Source organism: Lynx rufus, unplaced genomic scaffold, assembly GCF_022079265.1.
Source record: "Lynx rufus isolate CCGP_SWC_20201006 ecotype Redwood Valley unplaced genomic scaffold, mLynRuf1.p SCAF_2, whole genome shotgun sequence".
Taxonomy (NCBI): domain Eukaryota; kingdom Metazoa; phylum Chordata; class Mammalia; order Carnivora; family Felidae; genus Lynx; species Lynx rufus.
In genome coordinates this window covers 30,832,008-30,853,342 of record NW_025814834.1, presented here as the reverse complement: position 1 = coordinate 30,853,342, position 21,335 = coordinate 30,832,008, and the positions used below count along the sequence as shown (strand labels likewise).

General features: G+C 38.5%; 1 protein-coding gene across 4 annotated transcripts in view; it reads left to right on the top strand.

Annotated features, from left to right (window-relative positions):
• PARD3B (par-3 family cell polarity regulator beta) overlaps positions 1-21,335 on the top strand; it is a 1,011,734-nt gene that overhangs the window by 561,906 nt on the left and 428,493 nt on the right. For all 4 annotated transcript variants that reach the window (XM_047084837.1, XM_047084838.1, XM_047084839.1 and 1 more), the window contains exon 10: positions 1,363-1,491. In XM_047084837.1, coding sequence (XP_046940793.1) covers positions 1,363-1,491 — 129 coding nt within the window. The remainder of the gene's footprint in view (positions 1-1,362; positions 1,492-21,335) is intronic.

The following is a 21,335-nucleotide window of genomic DNA, read 5'->3' as shown; positions in this document are numbered from 1 at the left end:
TCCTCCTTCTCATATCTACCTCTTAGGGTTCCTGGGAATTTGAATCATCCAGGAATTCATCATATATGCAATTATGGCTAAGAAGTCTCAGAGTTATAGCCATATTCTGGCAACAGTTTCTTTAAACTTCCCACAGGCGTAGGCCAGCCTGCCTCAGGTTGATCTAGGCTTATAAAGAGGTATTTGAAACACCCCCAAAGCAAGAGAATTCCCCCCTCCCATGTATTTTTGTGTGATAGCATCATCTTCTTAGCGAAATATATATTGTTAACTTGCCTTCCAAGAAACCATCCTCATTGAAACTGGCCGGTTTTATTTAACATTCTCATGGCATAGAAGCAACACTATACATTTGTATATAGTTCTAGTTATGAAAGAAGATGCACCAAGTAATTAATCCAGCTCCAAATTATAATTTCCAATAATCTATGATGACCTGGAGACTATAATTTTCAAAGATGGAGAACACTAATTGTAACAAAAGACTTTTACTTCCAAAGAAATTTGCTGTGTGATTGTGGTCCATTGTTTGCTTTTTAGCGTTAGGCAGAAAATGGTGCCAGTTAAGCATCTGAAATCTACTTCTTTCCCGTTATAGGAATCATTCTCCGCTCTCACTTTGATTTTCCCTTCTTAAGAATGTAACATCCCATGAGAAACTATTAATTACTGACTATCTAAAGGGATCTAGCACTGGGGCGCCTGGGTGGCTCAGTCAGTTAAGCATCTGACTTTGGCTCAGGTCATGATCTCACTGTTTGTGAGTTTGAGTCCCATGTCAGGCTCTGTGCTGACAGCTCAGAGCCTGGAGACGGCTTCAGATTGTGTGTCTTCCTCTCTCTCTTCCCCTTTCCCACTCACGCTCTGCCTCTCTGCCTCTCTCAAAAATAAATAAAACGTTAAAAAATGTTTAAATATGGGGCGCCCGGGTGGCTCAGTCGGTTAAGCGGCCGACTTCAGCTCAGGTCACGATCTCACGGTCCATGAGTTCGAGCCCCGCGTCGGGCTCTGGGCTGATGGCTCAGAGCCTGGAGCCTGCTTCCGATTCTGTGTCTCCCTCTCTCTCTGCCCCTCTCCCGTTCATGCTCTGTCTCTCTCTGTCTCAAAAATAAATAAAAAACGTTAAAAAAAATTTTTTTAAATGTTTAAATATATAGAAACAAAGGGATCTGGCACCTCAGTCATGATGGTCAGTGCGGTACTGATACTTTGAGCATAGTTGGTTTGGGCTCATGTGTTCAGTTTCATCTGTTCCAAGCTTTATTAATTGTAGGAGCCCATTTGCTACTTACCTGTGGAAACCATCTAGGGTAGAAGGAGACGAAAAGTGTTGTGATCTGTTCATATGATGGCATCCATTAGGTAAATGGCAGAGATGTCACTGGACGAACTCAAGAAGAGCTCGTGGCCATGCTGAGGAGCACCAAGCAGGGAGAAACAGCATCGCTGGTCATCGCCCGTCAAGAAGGAGCTTTTCTTCCCCGAGAGCTGGTAATGTTCAGGTCACAGTCTCACTGAATCTTCGGTGCAGAGTTTACTATACCCAGTGAATTCATAATAGCTGAGAGATGAGTTCTAAGTCACAGGTTTCATCTGTAACAAAAATTGAATCACACTAAGTATTTTGTCCCATTTGGGGGTATCATAGCTTTATGATGTTAATGCGGTGAGTTGGATAAATGCCAACAGTGCTTCCGGGGTACCAATTCAAACACCCTTTTAAGGAAGCAATTTAACATTATTCAACAAAATAAAATACCCTTTGCGTGCTCTATGTTTGCTTTATGCAAAACGCAGTCAGCAAAAATGGTCATGCCCTACCTTAATGCAGTTTGTAGTCTAAAAGGAAAGAAATATAACCAAGTATTCAAAATGATGATGGTTATGAAAAAGAATTGCAAGGTCTTGTAGTAATAGGTACAAGGGAATCTAGTCTTGGGGCTGGGAAATGTATCCTGAGGAAGGGAATTTCAAAAGTCTTGTTAAAAATGTATATCCTTTGACCTACTAACTGCACTTCTAGTAATCTGTCCTAAACTGATCATCAAAGAAAGATGTGGAAAAAATTCATGTACATGGATTTGTTTTCTAAAGCCCTGTTTATTGTAGTGATATATTGGGTGCTGTACAACCAGAGGTATTAGTTAGATAAATAACTAGGTAGCTCTTCGGTGAAATATAATACTTAAAATGGTCTCTGTGGAGAGCTGATAATAACATGAGAAAATGCTCATAGTACATTAAGTTAAAAAGTAGGTATAGATGATATATATATAGTCATTAAAAAAAATTGGGGTGCCTGGGTGGCTCAGTCGGTTAAGCATCTGACTTCGGCTCAGCTTACGATCTCACAATATGTGAGTTCGAGCTCCACGTCGGGCTCTGCTCTGACAGCTCAGAGTCTGGACCCTGCTTCGGATTCTGTGTCTCCCTCTCTCTCTGCCCCTCGCCTGCTCATGTTCTGCCTCTCTCAAAAATAAACATTAAAAAAAAATTTTTTAATGATATCTATAGCATGATCAAATCACGTTAAAATATCTTCAAAAGAACCCCCCCCCAAATGGCAGGAAATGCACCCAGAATGTTGGGATTATGAGAGATTTTAATTTTCTCATTTTTAAAATAGTGAACATGTATTATTTTATTATTGATGTATGTATTTAAGAAGACTATAGAAAATTCAAAGGACTTTTATGACTAATAATAAAAAGGAATAGATGTGATAAAAGGACTTTTAATTACCCCTTCTTTTTTTAATTTCTTTTGAATCTATATAAGAAATGACAAAGGTACATATAGGTAATATGATAGGTTCCCAGAGTTACATCATCAGAACCAGTGAGGGTTAGTTGAGAAAACTGACTATAGTTATCCTGCAAAAAGGAAAATTTAGGGCATATTTTGATTGCTATAAAATGGGTAAAGAGTTAATTGTATGGATTAATATGTTTGTCCAGGTAGTTTATATCCATTAATATACTTACGTATTAATTAGACGATCAATTTACTAAGTACATGCTCTGCACTCAGTTGGAGGTTCTGGGGATACAAAAATAATTAAGACTCATTTCCCGCCCCTCCTTGAGCTGGTACCAAAACAAATATTTGGAAGTGATAATATTACAAGTTACAGTAGTTTCTAACCGTTGGAGCTGTCCAAGAAGAAAATAGGCAACTTAGAATATTGAAACAGAGACTGCCTTACCATTTGTCAGAGATGCTCTAGAAAAAATTCTCCCATTGGTAACATGGTAAGACTAGATAAGCTCTAAGATATCTACTCTAAGTCTGATATTCTGTTATCTATGTTTATATTCATGTTTGAATATACAGGCTTCCTGAATCGCCTCTCTCATATATTAATGCTCCTTAGTACTGACCAAAGGACCCCCTTCTCTCCACATTTCTGGTCCTTCCTTCTCTTTCACATCATCTTGTCCATTTTTCCCCTTGGCCTATTGAATGCTCTAGGTAGATCTGCAGTAAAACAGGGAAGGGAAGAAGATTAGGTGGTATAAGCCATAAAGACTATATTCCCCACCTCTTTTCCTCCACTTGACTCCTCCATTCCCAGCCATTTTGGAAGGCAGAATCATGAATTTCAGTCTCACTTCCTCACGGAAGCTTCTTGTTCTTCCTAAAAAGAAATGCTGCAGAAACTTGGAGTCCGAATATTTTTTTCTAAAATGCAGATGGATTTTTCTTTCAGTCCCTTACTTACGTAAAGACTTTGGTCTTTCTCTCCAAGAGCCACAGTGAGAAGAAATAATTAGAAAGAGGCAGCATGTATATATAACAGGAAGCCCTTTCACTTCTTGTCCAATTCTTTGGTTGCTTGAGATACAACTTTTAGGAAGCTTTGCTGGGATTATGTACTTGTTTCAGGGATAAGAACAAGGAAAGAAGTTTTGACTGGGTATTCTCCTCAACTATGGTCCTGGAATGAGTAAAACCCTGCATAGAAAGAGAAGCATTCCAGCCAGCAAAAGAACCTAATAACAGAGCTCCCTCTAAGAACTCAAACTCTCATGAGACCCTAGTTTCTCCTCTAATAGTTTCTTATACCCCTTTCCTATCTATGTCTTCTAGAATTCCTAATTCCACAGCTAATTTCTTCTTCCTAGAAGCTTTCTGCCTGCCCCAGGTAAGGGGGAGAGGGATGCTGACGTTACCCCAGTTTGAAACTCTGAATGTATTCTCAATCAAACACAACTACATCTGGAAGTTAAGAAATGTAACAATAGAATTTTCAGAGTAAAGGGAGCCCAAAGAATCTGTATGTCTGACTCTAACTTTGTACATGAAGAAACACAGGTCCAGTTTGGTTAAGTAACCTATTGATGGTCCCTTATTGTTAAGGGGAAATAGAGGCCTGGGTTTCTTAAGGCTTAGTATTGTCTCTGGAGTTCAACTCTGCAAACTCACCGTCATACAGTGTTTCTTTGTGGTTTAGAGCAGCTCACAAAATGATTCTTAAGGCTCAGTTTCCTCATCTATACCATAAGATTGTTGTGAAGATTAGAAGAGATCATCCATGCAAAGCTCTTGGCATAGTTTCCGGCCAATTGTAAGTTCTCAGTATATGTCAGCTGCAATTATTCTAGTACCTTGCCACCTCTGTAGAATCAAATACAATAAAAATGTAATACTATATTTTAGATACATTACGGGTAAAAGAGATTTATTCAGGCTTGCCTGGGACTAACCACTGTTTTGAACAGAGATTTTTTATTATTGTTTGAAAATACATACTGGTCTCCAAAGTACTGAATTACCAAAAAATAAAATTTTTTTTTGTTTGAAACTGAATTGGTAAGTCAGGCAGCTTGTATATATTAGTTCACTCTCATTTAATAGAATTTAGTGAAATTTGATTTCTGTCCCTAAAAGTGACATCATAGGCCAAGCCCACCAGGGAGCATATTACATCAATTGTGCAACTGTGAGATTATGAGTACAAATAAATTATTTGTTCTTTTTGGTTTGTTTTTTTTTTTTTTTTTTTTTAGTGTTATACCAAATTTGGCGGGCCTGTGGTTAGCATTCATTCTCCTAGAATTCTCTGGCAAACAGTCTAGATGCTTTAAAAACTATTCGACTTGTGATTATCTAAATATGTGGAATATGCTTTGTAGCCACAGCAAAGCACCGCATTCTTGAGGATTATAAGCACCGAAGTAGTGTGGACCCAGAATCTTCGTTCTGGAGAAATATGGAATAGTACTCTTTGTCCAGCCCACATGCCTTCCTTGGGTGCTAAGTAGCAAGAATCCTATGGGAAGTTTAAAGAGAGGTCATGTGTGGCGTGCACGGTACTATTTCAACGTGAGCTGCTTCCTAGTGTGACACACACTGCACTCTTTGAAAGAGCAAACTGAAGAACAGTGTGCTATGTGATGCGTTTTTGTGTTTTTCTTTCAAAAAACTGAAGGTGTTATCACTTTGGTCTCTCCTCCCTTATCATGATTGATGCACACGCTTGACTCTCTATTGAAAATCTGGCAGGATGAGGGAAGGACAGTACTTCCTGCTTTTGTCTTCTTCTATCTCCTTTGAAGAAAACAAACCATGTTTATTGTTTTCCTGCTCTGAGAAACCGTCCTGTTCCTTTTCTTAAGCCTTGCTGTTTCATGAGCTCTCAACCCCTTTAACAGCACTGCTCTGCCTGTTTTCTGACAGTTAAATCTTCCTTATTTCCTTGTTATCTTAGCTTCTTGTAAAGTCTTAACACTTACAGCCAAGGGAGCATGTGGTCAGCAGTTACACAGGAAGTCCCAAGATAGGATGGTCTCTCGGATGTGACCCTCTGTCATTCCAGAGGCCTGAGCGCCCACTTCCTGGCCATTTCTCCTGACCTGCCACATGAGAACTGTGCTGAATTATTTCATTTGCGGGTCCATGTCCTTCCTCCTGAAGGCAGGACAACTGGTTGGGATCACAAATTTAGAAGCACATGTAGCCAACCTTCATGCCATCAGTGGCAGGCTGGGTTCAAAATCAGGTGAGAGGAATTCATGTACTAGCCTCACAACTATTTAGCTCTTTCTAGTATCTTTACCAAAAGAACTGTGTGTTTCAAAGGTAATCCTTCCAGAATCCCAGGCTCGAAGAGCCTTTGATGTCTTCACCCCCTGACTGGGTGAGAGTTTATTAAAGAGGTGTTCACATAAGGAACGTTTTTGCAAAAGGGACTTTGAGATTAGCGTTGGTAATAGAATCCGAAGGTGAAACTGCGCTGTCTGCAGTGAAATAAAACTGTGCTACGGAACCAGGGCTTTGTTGGCTCTGTTCTGAAACAGACATGCTCTGCCAGTTCTTTTCTATCCCTGATAACCAAAATTCTTGTTTTCTTATGCAAAGTGTCCGTTTAGGAAAGATCATGACAAACGAAAGGTTTTTCTATTGATTCGTTGCCTGTAGTTTTTGAGAGTTTCAGAGAGACAGACAGAGAAGGAGAGAGAGTGTGTGTTGTTTGTCATGTAAGTGCATAGACACGCACACGCGTGTGTGTGTCGTCTTTCCTTTATTGGGGAGAAAAAAAAAACATTGTGCCATTTCTTTGTTAACCTCTTTAATGTTTCATGTTCTGACCTGCTGCCTTATCTTTAAATTATCCTGAAAATCACAGCAACCCCTGGTGGGTAAAACGAGCTGAGAAAATTTCAAATGTATTTATAATTTCTACCTGCCAAGCTTGCCTGCTATTAAATGCTGGCTTCTGCAAGTGGAATGAACTCTATTTCAAGCAAGCAAGTTCCTCCTGCCTGGCATGATCGAGATTCAAAAGTTAGCAATGTTGGTCATGTGGATTTGACCTTCACTTAGGAATATTGCTTTTGCTGAGGAAAAAAAAAAAAAAGATACACATGTGTGTGGCCACTCCCCTAATAGCTGCTGAGCTCAGTGTATTCCTACACTACCATATTTACTCATCCCTGCGACTACCTTTGCAAATGACATGGGGCTCCGACTCCTTGACTGTTTTTTATCTTCTTACGAAGTGAAAACTTCATACCTTCAAATGCCAAATTATTTAATATCATAAATCATGCCAGAATTTTCGTTTGAAATCTTAGATGAACCTCATTTAACTGATATATTATTTTATTCCCTTTGGCTATTAGATTCAAATGATTCCATGCTTAATTAACCAAGGTACTTAAGGAAGAATGAATATTATAGCAGCTATTTGTGGATAAGTAGCAGAAATTGAAGGATGATTTCAGAATGATTTGTCTACCTAAACCAAAGTGCAGGAGTTATGTTTTGGAATTTAGATAATTATGCAGAAAACAAAACACAGCTATATTTTATGGGTTCTCCAGATAACACAGTTCTCGAGACTTAAGATGGAGTCCTTGCTGAAATAGAGCCTCCGTTTCTGCTTCTCTCTTCAATAATTTTTCCCCTCCTTATTGCAATTCCATTCAGTCAGTATTCAGTTAATCCTAGTCATGTTTCTGCAACGTGAACTCCAGAGATTAATAAGATGCATTCATGTCCTCAAGGAGCTTCTACCTATAAAGAAAAAAAGAGTTATGAGTTGATCAAATTATGCAATTAAGTGTTATGGGATTAAGGTTGGGGGGCTGAGAAAACCCTTTAAGAATAGTACAGTATTTGAGAAAGGTCTTAATTGAGTAGGATTTCAAATGCAGGGCTTACAGGGCGAAGAAAACAGCACTTTCAAATACTCTGAGATTAGAAAACATAAAATACATCAAGGAGATAGTAGGCAGCCCAACTTGACAGCTTACTGAGCAAGGTCTAACATGAGAAATTGTGTTGTTTGGAATAAATTGGAAGGGGTGAAAAGACTGTAGGGTACCTACTAAGAGCTCTTTGTATTTGGCTTTAATGTAATCGTTTGGAGCCTGGGATCTGGGATCAGTTGGTGGGGTTGAATCCTCACTTGGCTGAATGGTCTTGATTAAATTATTTCCCTGAGCCCCCATTCCTCATCCCTAATGCTGGGATCAGAGTAATGCCTACCTGAGAGACTGTTAGCATTAAATGTGTAAAGTGTTTAGAATAGGGCACATAGAATGTGAATCCCTGCTTTGCAATCTTACTCAACGTCTCTGTGCCTCAATTTCCTCATTTGTCAAATGAGGATAATAACAACACCTACCTTATAGGGTTGTTGTGAGAATTAGCTGAGAATACATGCTAATATGTGGTGAGTGTCAAATTACATTATCTTCTGTTGTTATTTCCTGTGCCTAGTGCACACTGTATGCTCAGTAAATATTTGTTGATTGAATAAATGAAAGCTACACATTATTAAAGCAGATGGTATAGAAGGTTGGAAAAGGTATTGCTAAAGGTGCTGTGGCTCCTACTCTATGTCTGTCTAATCTGTCTCTAATGCATTATCTTCCTGATACAATTATTTTAGACCAAATAAAAATAATATGCAACTATTTCCTTAAATTTCAGGTCACTAGCAATATCTAGTTACAGCTGCACCAAGACAGCAAGTATAGGGATAGTATTGATAGAATATAAATGACAATTTAGATAGTTTAAATGATCATGAATACATTTGCATAATCTAGTACAGTTTACTTATAAAGACATACACAAACAATAAGTATTATTGCCTAATATTTAAAATATTAGATATTTTTTTAAATATTGAAAGTATTTAAAAATATTTTTTAAGGGGCGCCTGGGTGGCGCAGTCGGTTAAGCGGCCGACTTCGGCTCAGGTCACGATCTCGCGGTCCGTGAGTTTGAGCCCCGCGTGGGGCTCTGTGCTGACAGCTCAGAGCCTGGAGCCTGTTTCCGATTCTGTGTCTCCCTCTCTCTCTGCCCCTCCCCCGTTCATGCTCTGTCTCTCTCTGTCCCAAAAATAAATAAACGTTGAAAAAAAAATTTAAAAAATATATTTTTTAAGTGTTTCAGCTCAGTTGAAGTGGTTCTCAAAGTGTGGTCTCAGATCAGGAGGATAGCATTACCTCGGAATTTCTTACATGCGCAAATTCTCAGATGCCTTTCAGACCTGAGGAATCAGAAACTCTAGGGTTGGAGCTAAAGGTATAGTTTAGGGAGCTTGACTGGCCTAGTTGGTAGAGCATGTGACTCTTGATCTCAGGGTTGTGAGTTCAAGCCCCACATTGGGTGTGGAGCCTACTTAAAATTTAAAAAATTAAAAAAAATATATTTATTTTAACAAGCCCTCCAGATAGTGCTGATGCTTACTCAAGTTTGAGAATCATTGGAACAGTGGTTTTGTTATAAGGAACATAAAGGCCTATAGGATAACTTAATAGCTATAGCTGACTAGCTGTCATGACCAAATTTTCAACTTTATGTTTCCATTCTGCAAACAGTTTTTTTGCTCTAAGAAAAATAATTCTGTGAAAATTTTAAGACCAATTGAGTTGTGTCTGTTTGGTCATGTGCCCCTCATTTTGGCAAAAGGCCAGTACTGAGCACAATCCAGTTACTCAACTCAATTACACCTGATTCATTTAGGCAAACTCAATTGTACTTGACTTTTTCAGGCCCAACTCGATTGTGCTTTTAAATTTCCACACTCAATTTGATTGTGCTCAAAATTTGTTACGTGCCACCTTGTAACTTGTAGATTTAGACACATACCAAAGAGAGGTACTTCTAGGGCAGTTTAGAAGATTGGGTTATTGGTCTTTGTTTGCAGTTACACCTCTGTCCCTTCTCTCCTCTATCTCCAGGATGGATGCTAATAGGGTAAGGTATGCTCCATTGGCTCCTTACATGGACCATATTCTACCACCCCCCATTCTGCTATGCTTGAACTCATGGCAAAGATTTCAGAGCACTTAAGAAAGTGATCCTCGGGGCGCCTGGGTGGCGCAGTCGGTTAAGCGTCCGACTTCAGCCAGGTCACGATCTCGCGGTCCGTGAGTTCGAGCCCCGCGTCAGGCTCTGGGCTGATGGCTCGGAGCCTGGAGCCTGTTTCCGATTCTGTGTCTCCCTCTCTCTCTGCCCCTCCCCCGTTCATGCTCTGTCTCTCTCTGTCCCAAAAATAAATAAACGTTGAAAAAAAAAATTAAAAAAAAAAAAAAGAAAGTGATCCTCATTTACTGTCACAAAGCAACTATGTTTAGCTGTTCCAATCTGTCTTAAAAATGGGGAAAATGAGGCACAGAGACATTGCCCCTACCAAAATTTACACTGTTTGTCAAAGTCAAAACTTTTAAGATTTCTACCTCATTGAACTGTGCATCACACCTTCTGTCAGTTAATGCTGTGTACTAAGTGATTAGGTCCTTAATGTTTGCCAATTTTTTTAATGTGTTCAGTAGCCCACAAGGCTGAGGGCATTGTAGTCTTTCGCTACTCCCTGGGAGGTACTTATACCTGAAAGAATTTTACTGAACCCTTGTCAGCAAAATCTAGTCTTGATAAAACTGATGATGATAAAAGCTCTGTTTCAGCATTACTAGAACGCATGGAGGCGGTGCGGCCATTTTGCCTGGTTGTATGGCCTCCACGTGTCAGAATGAAAACATTTAATGACTTTTATCACAAGACTGGTTTTGTTGGAGATTGGAAGGTAGTGAAAGAAGAAGTGTCCTATGCTGAAAAGAAGCTCGTGACACTTCGAAAGACTGGGGCCTAATTGCATTCTCCTGCAGTGTTAAGGATGAAGAGCCATGAGATTCGGCTATACTCTCATGGCACAAAACATATGTCTTATGAGTGACCACTGTGGCCATGATTAGGCTTCTGGAGTTTAGAAAAAAAAAAAAAGAAGAGTTTTCTAAACATAAATGTTTAAACAGCTCAGAAGCATTAATATTGTAACCAGCCACAGATTATATCCTTCTTATTATCCAGTTAGCCAAATGTTTCCAATAATTCATGCCAGCTGTTGATATGGAGCAGCTGGATAAGAAGGTGGTTACAAAACTCGGGGGATGACCTTGATTTGCTTAATTACCTCTATGCCTGTGATCAGTACGTTTGTTAAGGTACATTTGGTGTAAGATAAGGAAATGCATTCATTTTGTAAAGGATATTTGAAGATTAAGGAAAAGAAAGTACAGCCTTAATTGATCGTGGTTAACTTTTCCAGCTGTTATCAAAGTAAATACCGAACATGTGAAACTGCCACTATAGTCCATTTTGTTTTGAAAGTGTATTTGGAGGTTTGAACGTGTTTTCATCTGCCTGTTTTTCAGGAAAATGTGTGATCTTTATCATTAAAGAAAGAATATCAGCTTAAGATTGCTACTTCTCCCCTCCCCCCTTCCTAAGGGGGCTGATAAAACAGAGATAGACACTTAAATCACAATCTGTTGCCACTTACCTCTTCCCATGCCCCGTCCCCAAAGATTCTCTGGGCGATGACTTTTAAATATGTTCTCATTATTTTTAATGAGTGTGCAGAACATATGACGCATAATGCACGAATAGATAGGTGCCCTTTTACTGAACTTGTCAGATATAATAAAACGTTGAAGAAGTTAAGATGCATTTTTTCTTTAAGATATTATAATTATTTAAATTAAGATGCCTAAGTACAAATCACATACTGTTAGGTTCCTGTTGCTGCCTAAATGAAGCCCCACAACAGCCCCAATGCTGTCTCTAAAAAGAATGTTTAATCACAAACATTAAAAAGACAAAAGGACATTTAATATTGTTATGTCTCTTTAAGTTTACCCTTCTTTAAATCTGCCCCGATGACAGGATATTCAATTATAAACGAGTTCAATTATGTTTCCTGGACACTTATTGAGTTATATGAAGGACTTTTATCACCTAGTCTTTCCGTAATTAATTCTTTACATTTCTTAGAGACTTAGAACCGCAGAAGGATTGTTTAACAGCTGGAAATGTTGTAATTTTTTTTACATTTCCTCATTCTCTACTTTTCCTTCCTCTCTTCTTTCTTCTGACCTATCATGCTGCCTTTTGGAAGCAAATAACACTCAATGTGGTATCTCTCTATTACAGAATATATTTAATTTTTTTAAGTTTATTTATTTATTTTTAGAGACAGAGAGAGAGACTGGCGGGCAAGGGTAGAGAGAGAGGAGAGAGAGAGAATCCCAAGCAGGCTCCACATTGCCAACACAGTACTTGATGCAGGGCTTGAACTCAAGAACCACAAGATGATGAATTGAGCTGAAACCAAGAGTCAGATGTTTAACCAACTGAGCCACCCAGGTGCCCCTATTACAGGATGTATCTATTTCTATGTTACATTTCTACATTTAAATGCCAGGTGGTGATGAAGATGGAAGTAATACTAGTAGAATGGAGAAAAATATCCCCAAAAGCAATAAAGCCTCCCCTTGATAGTCGTTATTGCATGTATATTGGAGTCTCTGGCTTCTGGTTTATGGAACTGTTGGCTTTAGCACCCTGCAGGGAAGTTACAGACTTTCAGCTTAACTTGAAAGGGCTCACCTTCTCCCTCCTCTCCTTCCCAGAAGCTACATATTTCATCCATAGACCCTTGACTTCCCACTGGAGGGGAAAAACACACAGAAACAAACAAGCATAAAAACTAAAAATGGCAAAACACAAAAACACCCAACCAAAATATCTTACCCATTACTTGCTGGCACTCCATCTCCCTGAGGCCAAATGTTTCTCTTCTATGATACTCATAAAGAGATCTGTGTTCAGAAGAATTGTCTTCTCGGACGTCTGTTTCCCTCCATTTCTGGGTCCATATTGATGATAAAAGGACTCAGTTGTTCAACAAATGCTGAACACCTACTATTCCTAGTTTAGCTGATCAAATATTTATTAAACGTGTATTGGTGCTGTGTCACACTGGGTATTTTAAAATATGCTAAGATGCGATCCGTGAACTCCAAGAACTTATAGACAATGCTGCGTGTCATTAAAGAAACAAGAATATGGCATACTGCCTTTCATCCCTGGGGCAGGCTAATGGGAGGAAAATAGTTGCACACATTTTTTTTTCTTTGGTTGTGCAAATTTAAGGAATAAGCCAAGAGGTTAATAGTGAACCAGAAGTTATATAAAAGGAAGAAACCAAGAAGGACTTTAAAATTATTTAAAAAATTCATTTATGAGATGGGATTCTGTTTGGGCCAGGGATTGATTCAAAGAAACAAGGATAGTAGAAAGGCCAGGGATATGAAGGAACGTGAGCCAATAGCAGGAAGGAAAACTGAAGAAAAGGAAGGAGTAGAGGAAAGGAACATTTTGCCTATAGTGATAGTATTGTTGGGTACTTATGCTATCCTGTGAGCAAAATTTGCATGTCTATAACAAGACTATTCCTAGGGATAATATAGAAATCTATCAGATTTCAGATCTATTTCATGCCCTCTTTTATAAAATCTGTGTTCGTAAGTTCTCTGCTTATAAGTGCTGCGTTTGGATTTATTCCTGCAGCTTGGATTCAACTGGAGCATCTTCTAGATGGGAAGATTCAAGATGGTCTCCTCTACATGGCTGTCCATTGGTTCTGGCTGTTGGGTGGGGCACCTTAGTTCTAGTTAATGTCTTCTCATCCTCCAGAAAGCTAGTCCAGCTTACTTACATGGCATTCTTGGGACAGTAAAAACAAAGATGCAGGGGCTATGACTAGCCTTGCAGCTTGCAGAGTATCACTTGTGCCTCATCCTCTTTGTCAAAGCAAGTCACAAAGCCCATTAGGATTCGGAGGTTGGGTGGTTAGAATCCATGCTTGGCTGGAAAGAACAGCAAAGTCACACTTCAAGGAGGCGTAACTCACTGGCCCAAAATTGTTCTAGTCTCTCACATTAAGTTAGGAAAGCTGAAGACAACACTGTTCTATAGCAGAAAGAATATTCTTTGGGGATGTAAGATTCACATTATTGACCTAGGACTGCTGCTCTAGATGTTCAAGTTTAGAAAAGTCATTTAACTGCTCAGGTCTTATCTTTCTGAATTCCATTCACAAAGAAATCCTTGAGTTCTTTCTTGATGTAAAGACAGTGTGAGAGAAGCAAAAGTGGATAAGGTGTGTGCCTTTCCCTACTTTGTTGTTCAACTTTTTTTAGCCATGACACTCTTGCTAAATATAAACTCTTGTCCCCCTTCCTGTTACTTTTCTCCCTAGGTGAGAAAAAAGCTTTTTCCTTCCTCTTCCCATCCCATGTAGATTTCCTTTCTACAGTAGACACCCACAACCTGGACTGGGGACTTGGAAATAAGAGTTGGATTATGGAGATAGTGATAAACTAATAAATGCTAAAATTATCAAAATTTAAAAATCGACAGTAAACAGGAAAATTTCCTTATCTACAATACAAGGAGATTGAAATAATTGGTCTCTTAGACCTCTTCCTACTGCAAAATACTATTCTCTGAATTTCTACGCATCAAATTTTGGCATGACTCTCAATACATATAGTGCCTTGAATTATGAATGATCTCTCTATATATGAATGGGCCACAGGAGTCTGCCTCTCAGCGTTTGTTTGTTCTACGGTTCAGAATGCCTTGGGAGCATTTGACCTAAAGAGTGACTTCTCTTAAGTAAATGTAGAATAACATATTGCCAGCAGATATCTCCCTCATGGCCACCTTTTCGACCTTCTGCCACTATGGTGCTTGTTGCTATAGTAGTTAATACACAAAGATGTAGTACTTCCTCCAATCTACTCCTGATGGCCACCATTGCTGTGGATACCATGAAAGCCTTCACTCTTGTAGTTGGCTCAAAAGGAGATGTGTTCCTTCTTTCCAAACATGAAAATTTAGGTGTATTTTCCCATAAGACATTTTTAAATATAGCTTATCCAATAGAATATGAATTATCATGTACTGTTATGTTTTGGCGATACTGTGGAGTGAGTGAACCCTGCTGGCTAATTGAAACCTAGGCACAATTTACCAGTATTCCTTTTGACAGAGAGAAACATAAAGTTCAAGTTGTAAGAAGCAAGTTTACAAACGTAAATACACTTAAAAATCTAAATACAACCTTAAAAAATAGAGCCAGTTTTTTTAAATAAAAATGGCCTTGTCTGTACCTACAGTCATAGTCTATTTAAAGCTTATTTCCATTACACATAAAGAGAAGTGAATGAATTAGAACCACTGTTCAGTAAGGTTTTGACCATCCTTAATTTAGCAAAAAATCTCAGGGTTCTGAATTCTTCAATTTGAAAAATAGGTCTCTGTCAACACTAGCAACTTGTTGACGACTTGGCAGATATTTTCAGTGTAATTATTAACGCAAGCCACCTCAATTCCTCTTTGGTACTAGACAGGTTGTAAATAAAGTATATAAATAAATATTAATGCAATTATGAACTTGATAATTTTATGTGCTATGTAGGCATGCAAGGAAATTAAAGATGAAGGCTGCTGAACTTGTTCATGTCGGAGGATATATATATATAACAGTGACTTATTCCGCATATCATGAAGAGATAGAAGTATACTAGATCGAGCCTTGTCTTCAGCTACATAACTGAGTACGTCGTAAAAATATATATATGTGATTTTTCACGGTGGTTAAGTTAGTGACACGTCACTATAATTTGTGTGCTTCCAAAATAGAAACCAAATCACGTGGGTCCTGACTGGAAAGAAAGTAAAGGCAAATAGCTACTAACAGGCTAGTGGCTTACTTTTCTAAAAGCCCAGCCTTCGCTGTCAGATAGTAGTTCAGAGGTTCCTCTTTAACCTGTAGGGTTTCTTACAGAAAAGAATAACAATAGCATGTAAATGTCTCACTTCCTTCACAACCCTTTGAAAATGTAACCCGAGGATTGCGTTGCCTCTCACCCCTCAGCTCTCAGTAGCTCTCAAGGGAGTTGGCATGTCTTATCAGACTGGAGCAGCGAGGCAAGGGCAGCCAGCACATTGAGAGGCCAGGGCAGCGTGATGGTCAAGGCCATTGGGCAGGTAGTGAAAGGCCTCTTGCTGTGTTAAACAAATGTGGTTTCCTTCCTGACTTCCGCAGGAGCTAATTTTGTTTTTCACTTCTCTTCTGGCATAAGAACAATAAGGACTCATAAGGCCATTCTGCCTGCGAGGAGATGTGCATTAGATTATCATAAATCCACAGATAAAAAGTACAGTGGTCAATGAGACCAGGCATTCCTGGATGAAATAAAAGGTTTAATTGAAAGTACTGTCCCAGGGGAAACATGATTGAGCATGATATTGAGTAGACATTAATTACCTCAGACCAGAGAGTGAGGAAAGTAAAAGGGAGACCAATCCATTTAAAGTTCCCAAATCTGTTTTTCTTTAAGAGAAATGGGGGGGGGGAGGATTATTCTAATAGAATGCTAGGAGGGAAAAAGTGAACTTTTGCTCATACCCAATGTTCTTAGAACAGTATTAACATTTTTTAGGAAGTTGCAGCTGAATTTTCTCCTAATACAGGTATTTTTGTTAGAAGTCAGAGATCAAGACAGCACAAAGTGCACTGGTAGGCTGAATAATGGTTAAGATTGATAATAACCTGTTCTATTGTTATAACATGTTAGTAAATACATTGCACTTGCTCAGAAATCTAGAATTTGTTCTTATTCTTTAATTACGTTTCTCAGCCTGTTTTTTTTTTTAGTAGGTTGGGTTTTCATTCTACAGGGTAACAGAAGAAATACGTTGAAGAGGCATCTGAACATACGGTCCCCATTATATACTAGACGGCTTGCTTTATGTCACTAAAATATGGCTGCCTTTATAAATCATGCATGTTTGTTTAGCCAATGCCCTACTTTTGATGTGGCTAAAATAATGGGATGAACTCTACATCCACTGAGAAAAAGCCTAGGATCAAGGACTGCCGTAACAAGGAAATAATTGGTCAGGTGTCTCTTCTAGCAGTCATTAACAGATTTGAATTATGGCTTTCATTCTTCTCACAGGTCAAATAGCATATAAAAAGTATTCTGGATTATTCATGACTAGGGTGCAATGGATTTGAAAGGCAGAGATGAGGAGGTATCAGATACATTAAGAGTGTTTCATTTGGTGTTTGTACATAATGCTGCCAAATTTAGTAAAAAAAAAAAAAAAACAAAAAAAACCTCTCAAAGCAACTTTTAGTGTATCTGCTTTTCGGTTTTATTTAGAGTAAGTGAAGTCACTCAGTAAGTGAATTTAACCTTCTCAACCAATTGTTCAGGAGTTGAGAGAGACACAGTTTTAGTTTTAATGTGAAAAAGTGCTTTTATAGGGTTAATTTGAACAGAGTAGTTGCCAAGTAGCACCAGCTGTCATAATAAAGTAGAAGTGACTGACAGATTTACTCCACCCCGTATCAAAACTCAAGAGCGGATATGGTGATCAGATGAGCCAAAATAAATGTGAGTTCTTAGAAGCATTTGTGAGCTATTTTCTTGCATAGCTCAGCCCTTCATAGGCATCAGTGTGCAAAAAGGTCATGATTAAGCTTAGCATTATAGAAAACTGAGGAAGGGGAATCTGTTGCTGTACATATCCGGAATGCACTACCGAATAGTCCAAAATTCCATTCGATGATGGTGGTAATGGTGACAGCGGGCTTAAGTATTGGAACTTCATTAGTAGTTTTTAAAAATATTTTGTAGTATTAATGAACCATGGCCCATATTGAACTATAATCGCAGAATTAACTGATCCAGCACTTATCAGCAATGCCCGTTAAATAATACTTACCATGGACTGTTCTTGGGCATGCACTGGGATAGGTGCTAGTGATGGAAATATGAATGGAATGGCCCTTGTTGTGCTTGAGGCCCTTAAAGATTTATATAATAATTAAAAAAAAACATGATATAATGTTATTATTATGTGTAGAGTTCTAAGGAGACCTAGATGAGGGCACAGGCACAAAGAGCAGGTGACACTTGAGATGTGCTTTGATGGGTTAGTAGGAGTTTGCCAGTAGGTGTCAAAGTGGGAGGAGATGAAAGAATGAGTTTTAGGTACAGAGAAACCCATCCAAAGAAGAGACATTTAATTGTTGTAACAATTAATTAAATTAATTTTGTGGCAGAGAAGTAACCACAAAATAACTTATGAAGTCACCCTGTTACAAATATTTTTTGTACGTATGCATTGTACCGGATGCTAAACTGGGTTCAGAGTTGAATTAAATAGAATTCCTGCCTCTGATGAGATCACAACAGTAGAGCAGAGTTAAGACATACATGCCGGGAAATAATCGTAAGAATAGAAAAAGTGATGAGAATCACAACAACGGGAAAAAGAAAGTAAAGTGGAGTTCAGAGGAGGGCAAATTGTTTTCTCACTGATAAAATCAGGGAAGGAATAGTTGGTTTATATGCTGAGACACAAAGGGGGTTTGGAGATATTAAGTAAAGAGTCTTTTATTCCATTATATCTTCACTGTAAAATTTCTTTTGCAGAAAATAATTTCTGCATTACACACACACACATACATATAAAATAAATATTTTTTCTTATGCTTGATTTCATTATCATAAAAATTGTAGGCCTGTACTATAAGGAAAATGCTTGACTAAGAAGATTCATTCACTCACTGTACTTAGATGAGCCTTCCTTTTTCATGTATCAGCAAGTAAAAATGGGGCTGTGATGGATTAATTAAAAAAAAATTCCTTAGGCATGAGCTGAAGTGAGATCGTCCTTGTTTAGTCTTTGAAGCATACTTGACTTTGTTGGAAAATGAAGATCCATTAGTTCAGGGAAGAAAGAAGTCCTGCTCAACTTACAGCTAGGGAAATACTGATTGGAAGTGTGCTGAACTTTTAAACTTCTTGTAATTACACACTGATTTTACAGGAATTAAGGCCATAGAGATTGCTCCCTTACCCTTGTCCCGCTTTCACATATATATAAAAACAGTAATGCAGAGGATCATTTGGAAGATGAATACTGGAAAAGAATAATGTAAAGTGAAGGGCAATATTCAGTAGCCTAAGCCATTTATTTAGGACTCTGGGGCCACCTGAACAGTCCCTTTTAAGAACCTGGCAGGAACAATGCATGGAGGTGGGAGGTGGACTCTTCCCAGATCTAGGCTACCTACGTCCTCTACCTGGGCAAATCTCACAGACACAGAAGCCACTCTGAAGTTCAGTCTCTAGGATGGTGTCTTAGTCCATTTGGGCTTCTAGAACAATACCACAGGTCTGGTGCCTTATGCACAAGGGAAACTTATTTCTCAGAGTTCTAGAGGCTGGATGCCCAAGATCAGGGTGCCAGCATGATCAGGTGAGGGATGTCTTGAGGATCACAGACTTCCTGCTGTGTCTTTATATGGTGAACATGTCTAGGGAGCTCTTTGGGGTCTCTTTTATAAAGTTAATTCCACTCATGAGGGTTCCACCCCCATGACACAATTGCCTCCCAAAAGCCCTACCTCTATATACCATCACTTTGGGGATTAGAATTTCAACATATGAATTTGGGAGGAACACCAACATTCAGACGATAACAGATGAATACAGAAAATGTGATACCAAAGGAAAGGAAAGATATGACTAAAAGAAAATCTATGATATATCATTAACCCTTGGTATCTCTCATCAGTCAGTTGGGACAGGGGATTATTGGTCTCAATTCAGTTGCAAATAGTAACCTTATATACCCATCTTCTTGTCGTGGTCTCATTATATGTGTATGGATAGTTCTTTTTTAACTATAGCCTGTGGACTTGGCCATGTGAATTCATTTGGCCAATGAGACGTTAGCAGATGTTTTGTGAGCAAAAGTTTAATGATGCTTTCATAGTTGCATTCCTGTCTTTCAACATGTGAGAAACATGTTTCAGATATCCAGTGGTCTAAGGAAGATGGCAGATACAAGGAGCAAACATGTACCTGCTCCACACTTTGAAGGCAAACCTACTTGAGCCCAGCCTAGATCACCCAAACCCCAGGCAACCTGCAGATATGTGAGCTAGAAATAAATGCCTTATTGTTCATATCCCAGTTTGGTTACGATTTGTTATGCAACACTTTTGTGCCAGCAACCGACTGATACACATTTCCCCATTAATCAACTCTGGGTAGGTTTCCTCTTTCCCCAATTTGCTTGTAGTAGTCGGGATAGGGAAGATATATCTGCATTTTAATCTTGATGGATTTTCATACTCTACAGGACATAAATGACTTCTTGTTTTAAAATCACCTTTATCTGAAAATTAATTTTAATAGAGCAATTAATATAAAATGCAAATTACATGTCTTCATCTACATATATAAAGGGCATATTATATATGGTAAGAACATTCTCATTACAATAGTAAACATGTACTATGAATTTAAAATGGTTGCTACCCACTGAGATTTCTCAATCTCTACTTGGAATTTAGGATTATTTATCATTAATAGTGTTCTAAAGGGGATTGGTTTCTAGCTGGAGTCTCATTAGGTGCAACTCAAACATTGTAGAAAATGATAGGGTTAAAATGGTTATATTTTCATCATTTGTTTTTAAATCTTAACCAACAAACAGATTACCCCCTCCTCCAGACCCCACAAAAATACCACTTTCTTGAGGCTATGATAGTATTGCTACTACATGGTAGCATCTTTTAATAAACAGAACTCTCTGCACCTCAAAGTTCTGGGCCTCCAAGTGAAAGAACATTTATTGGGTCTTGTAGAGAAAATGTAGGTAACACATCCATAATCTGTGCCTTTAGAATTCTTGATTGGGAAGAAAGCTGTATTATCTTTACTAAGAGTCATTATGTCCTGAATAATGACACATATACTCAGAATGGTGGGTGTTAGACATTTTTATAATTTTACTCTAGTGGCTTGAGATCTTATTCTGTGACCATAACACTTCCTAAAATCCCAGCGAAAACAACCTGTAATCCATTGTCTTTAAACCGACTGCAGAAATTTCCCAATCCAAAACTAAAAACCAAAAATAAAAATAAATTAATGTCTCATAAGGAAACTAAATGTCATTTTTCCCCCTTTAGGGAATCAGGGCTCTAAAATATGCTCCTTGTTCTAGATCTTTGGAAGCCTGGCATGAGTCTATACTTTCCTTCTATGATACTTTGTTGTTGTTGATGCTGATTGGGGCATATGACATGTACACAGAAGTGTGACACAAAAGTAATGGAACTGGAAACTTAACCATGAGGTTGGGAAGTATTTCTAGGGCGTTATTCATGACCTACAAGATTTCTCTTTCTCGAGCCTTCTCTGTTCTCTGCTCCATTCCTTTCAAGCTTGACCTTCCCTGTGTTCTCTAAAGCAGCATGTCTTTAAGTGTATGGTAGGGAATACTTTTCCTCTAATATATACTTCATGCAAAGATGTGTTCCACGATGGAGTGAATTAGGGAATATGTATTAACCTCTTAAAAGCAGTGAGAAGTCCTAAAAATAAACCTTTTCCCTAGAAATTTTAGTAATAGAAACTATCAGGGTATTTTTCCTCACC